At 35.2% G+C, this 4,333-nt stretch overlaps 1 protein-coding gene across 1 annotated transcript; it reads left to right on the top strand.

Moving 5' to 3' along the window:
- Window positions 1–2,836: 2,836 nt before the first annotated feature.
- Window positions 2,837–3,752, top strand: LOC110092573. The gene is made up of 2 exons (XM_020817183.1): window positions 2,837–3,149; window positions 3,238–3,752. Exons 1-2 carry the CDS (start codon window positions 2,837–2,839, stop codon window positions 3,750–3,752), a joined length of 828 nt encoding a protein of 275 aa, XP_020672842.1.
- Window positions 3,753–4,333: the final 581 nt, after the last annotated feature.

The raw sequence follows: 4,333 nt of genomic DNA, 5'->3' as shown, positions 1-4,333 counted from the left end.
GGAATGGATTAGTGTAAATGGATTAAGATATTTTAATACTTAATATCCACTATTTTGAGCTAGCATCGATGCACTCAACTTCCCAACATCGTTGCACTCCTAGAAAATCTTCTAGATTCTCTTAGAATATCCTCACATGAGACTAGGTGGAGCCACCCCAGCATCGCAGAGCTCACTCAAATCCAAAAATTAGAGAGCTCAATGCTAGGGATTCGCCAACCTAGGTGCAGTAGCGCTCCTAGAGAAGTTTTCTAAACATGGGATCTGGGTAATTGCACCCTCACAAGATGTTTGAAAATGATGGTCTGCCCTTGACCATCCTCTCTCACATGAATAGATGCCTCATGCTACCACAGATCCTAGGAAACCCAAGATTATGAGGAACTATAGAGCTAGTAGGATTTAAGGCAATTAAAGCCATTTAATAAAAAAATTTATTTGGGAAAGTCAAATTGGGTTCAATTGAATCAATTGGGTTGAATCAAGTTCAAATCGAGTTTGGTTAGAGTAGATCATGTTGATTCTTATTGAATCTCGATTAGGTTGTTAAACCTAAACTACTGTCCCAAGGCTAATCAAGAGGGGGAGTGAATCGGTAATTTTAAAAATTACTCTTGGATTTTAAAAGTGTAACCAATTGATATACGAAGCAAGTTAATTTAAAGTTTTTCAAAATAACTTTTCAACCACGAAATTAATAACTTGCAGTAAGTAAGTAACAGAAAAATAAAAGACACAAAGATTTATAGTGGTTCTATCAAACATGACCTACATCCAGTCCCTGAAGCCTCCCACTTCAGGTATTGCACTATTACCAAAGTGACTCTCCTTTAACCCCCACAGCAAGGCGAAGAAGCCTTTACAAAAACTCTCTTCCACTAATCCCCGGTGCTGCAAAGAACTATCGTCCTTTCACATCCTTCAAGTGTAGGTAGAGAACCTTCATCCTTTCACACCCTCTAAGTGTAGGTAGAGTACCGTTGGCTGTTCACACTCTCCAAGTATTGGCAGAGATCCGTCCTCCTTTCACACCCTCCAAGTGTAGGCAGAGAACCTTCATCCTTTCACACTTCCCAAGTGTCGGCAGAGAACTGGATCTTATCCAAAGATCTTCTCATGAGCAATCTAGAAAGATAAGATGAAGAGTGAAAAACACAAATCACACTTATGGATCTTTACCTTTGAGTAATCTTATGAACCCTTCAAACTCCACTCATAAGAAATCTCTCTCAATTACTCTCTCACACTCTCTCCTTCAATTGCCGTTGAAAAATCACGTAGACAAGACTCTCTCATGTTAGTTTTAGTGGATCTTATATACAAAAGACATGAAAAATCATCCAGAAAATTGATTTCTTCAATTTAGAGAGTACAAGATCATCCTATACGATCGAATGTTCGTACGTACGAACAGTTCAAATACTATTTTATACGAATCTATTATGAATTGGTACAAAATCATTTCATACCCGATCATTATCTGGTATGAACTATGTTTCTCCGGAATGAATAGTTAGAAAATTTAATTTTTGTCTGTACGAAACATTAGGACGAAATGAACGAGAATAGTCCCGAGACATTCATTCTAGTACAAAATGGAAACCATCCCAAACAATCTTTGTTTGAGAACAAAATAGAGTCGTCCGTCCCTGTACAAAACTTAATATTGCCCGTACAATTTTCGTATGAGGACAAAAATAGAGGCGTTCATCCATATACAAAATTTAATATCATCCGTACGATCTTCATATGAGGATAAAAATAGAGGTGTTCATCCCTATTTGAAATTTAATATCATTCGTACGATCTTCGTACGAGAATAAAATAGTGATGTTTATCTTGGTATGAACATTAACATCGTCCCGTACGATCTTTGTTCGAGGATAAAATAGAGGCGTTCGTTCCTGTATAAAATTTAATATAGTCCCATATGATCCATACTTAGAAAAAATATTTTCAAATTTGTTCGTTCAACTGCTCATTGAGAGAAATAACTGACCAGATCGTCCCGTACGAAGTGATATCATACGATATGATCAGTTTAAAAAATGTAAATTTTAAACTCTACCCTAGTGTGTGTGTGCTCAATTACTCAAATAAAATCACACTCTCTCAGACTCAATAAAATGAAAAATACAGACTTCAAACACAATAAACTCTAAACTAATCTTGATTTGAAGTCTTCAACAATTCAACGTATGATTTCCTTAAAATGTTAGAACACATAAGAGCAAAACAATTCTTCCAAAGTGTGTTAGGAGAAATAATAATCAAATCAATAATATTTAGAATCATAAAAAATATACAAGTTGTAAGAATATCAAAAATACAAAACTAAGTAGCAATAATCTCCCGCTTTTTTATGATGGCAAAATAATTATTATTTGAATTAAATTAAAAATCCTAAATTTCTCCTTAACTCCACCTAAATGAATAAGCATGTGAATATAAGAGAATTTCTATTAAGAATAAATCAATTTTTAATTTTTAAAGTTTAAAAAAACACAAAAAGTGAGAAACAAAAACAAAATACAAAGCAAAACACTATGAACATTACAAACAAAAAAAAAAAAAAAAAAAAAAAAAAAAAAAAAAAAAAAAAAAAAAGACAAGAAACAATCAAATGCAAACCGAAAACAATCAAATACAAATAATATTTCTCACCATTTTTGACAAAAATAAAAAGAGAAGAAGAAAAAATAAAAAAATGTAAGAAGTCATATGAGAAACCTTAAAATCAGATTTAGAGAGCGGGAGGAGAGAGAACGTCCGTAAAAACAGGTAGGGAAATTCGCAGATTTGAATTTTTTCCTTGGCGGTAACGGTCGTCTGTTGGATGGAGGAGGTCGATCGCCGGCACATTGCCGATGATTCTCCGATGAAGGCTTGCAGAGATCCTGCGGATGGTGTAGGAAACATTGCTTTGATTAAACATCAAGGTGCTTTGGTTATTAGAGAAGGAGCTGTTCCATTGCCTCAAAAAAAAATCTACGTGGAAGGGAAAGGTAAGGCTGTTTCATACCTGGGAGATCAGGTAACTCCTAAAAACGTGAAATCTGCATTAAATACATCTGATATTTCGGCATCTTCTTCGGGAATGAAGATTTTTGTTAGTCGATTTGCGAATTCGAATGAAATCCCTGGACTTGGTCGCAGCGAGATAAATGAAAATCCGTAGTTTTTTTGTTAACAAAAATGTTCTTTCTAATATTAACAATGCTGATAAATCAAATGTAGTTAACGTGTCTGTTGATTTGCCTAAATCAACGATCTCTAATGGACCTTGGAGTAGAAAGACTTATATCAATTTGGATTTCAAAGTAGATGATTTGATTTTGTCTGATGATGTGAAAGCTGTTAAACCGAATTCAGAATTGGAGGAATCAAATGCTAATAAATTATCCAAATCTTTGGTTCTCAAAGTATTTGGTAAAGATACTCCTCCTCAAATGGTGGCATGGGAATTAAGGAAACAATGGAAGCAATTTGGTCAATTCCATTTTACTATCCTAGGAGGTGGTTGGTTCTTATGTTCTTTTTCTACAGAGGAAATGGTTATAGCTGTGCTTTCGGGAGGTCCATGGTTTGTGAATGATCATATTATTGGTATGGAGAAGTGGTCTCCGGAATTCAACTCCTCTTCAACTAAGGGTCTTTCTTCTCCAATATGGATTAGATTGCCTCATTTACCGCTTCAATGCTGGGATGAAAAGAATGTTGCTTGTATTGCCTCAAGAGTTGGAAAACCCTAAATGATAGATGGGAATATGTTCAATTGGGGAAGAAGGGAATTTGCTAGGATTTGTGTGAGAATCCAATTTGATCAACCTCTTCCTTTAGGAGTATGGGTGGACAGCTTAGGGGGAAGGTTCTTTCAAAAAGTAGAGTATGAAAAGGTCTCTAATATCAGCTTTGCTTGTGGAAAGATTGGGCATGTTGAGAAGAATTGTGTAAAACCAAAAGAACTGCTTAAGGAGGTGGAGGTGGAGGTGGACCATGTAGTAGCAGGAAAATTAAATAAAGATATGGAGCATTCTACTTCTGAAGTTTCTACTTACGGTCCTTGGATCCTGGTTAATAACAGGAAGAATAACTTCTATAAGCATAACAACAAATTAATCCTAATTATGTCAATCCTATGAAGAAAACTGAAACAGAGGTGAATATTAAAGATAAATCTCAATGTGATATTCCTAAAGGAGTATCTCAGGCGGTAACAGAGGTATTTAATTCTTCTAATCTACAAGTAGAAGAAGGTGAAATCTGCAGTTCTGGTTTTTATCAGGAAAACAACATTGTGGGAAAGGGTTGTTTGCGAACTCAGGTAAATCCT

The sequence above is a fragment of the Dendrobium catenatum genome, unplaced genomic scaffold (genome assembly GCF_001605985.2).
Source record: "Dendrobium catenatum unplaced genomic scaffold, ASM160598v2 fragScaff_scaffold_1026, whole genome shotgun sequence".
NCBI classification, from domain to species: domain Eukaryota; kingdom Viridiplantae; phylum Streptophyta; class Magnoliopsida; order Asparagales; family Orchidaceae; genus Dendrobium; species Dendrobium catenatum.
This window is presented reverse-complemented; position numbering and strand designations above follow the sequence as displayed.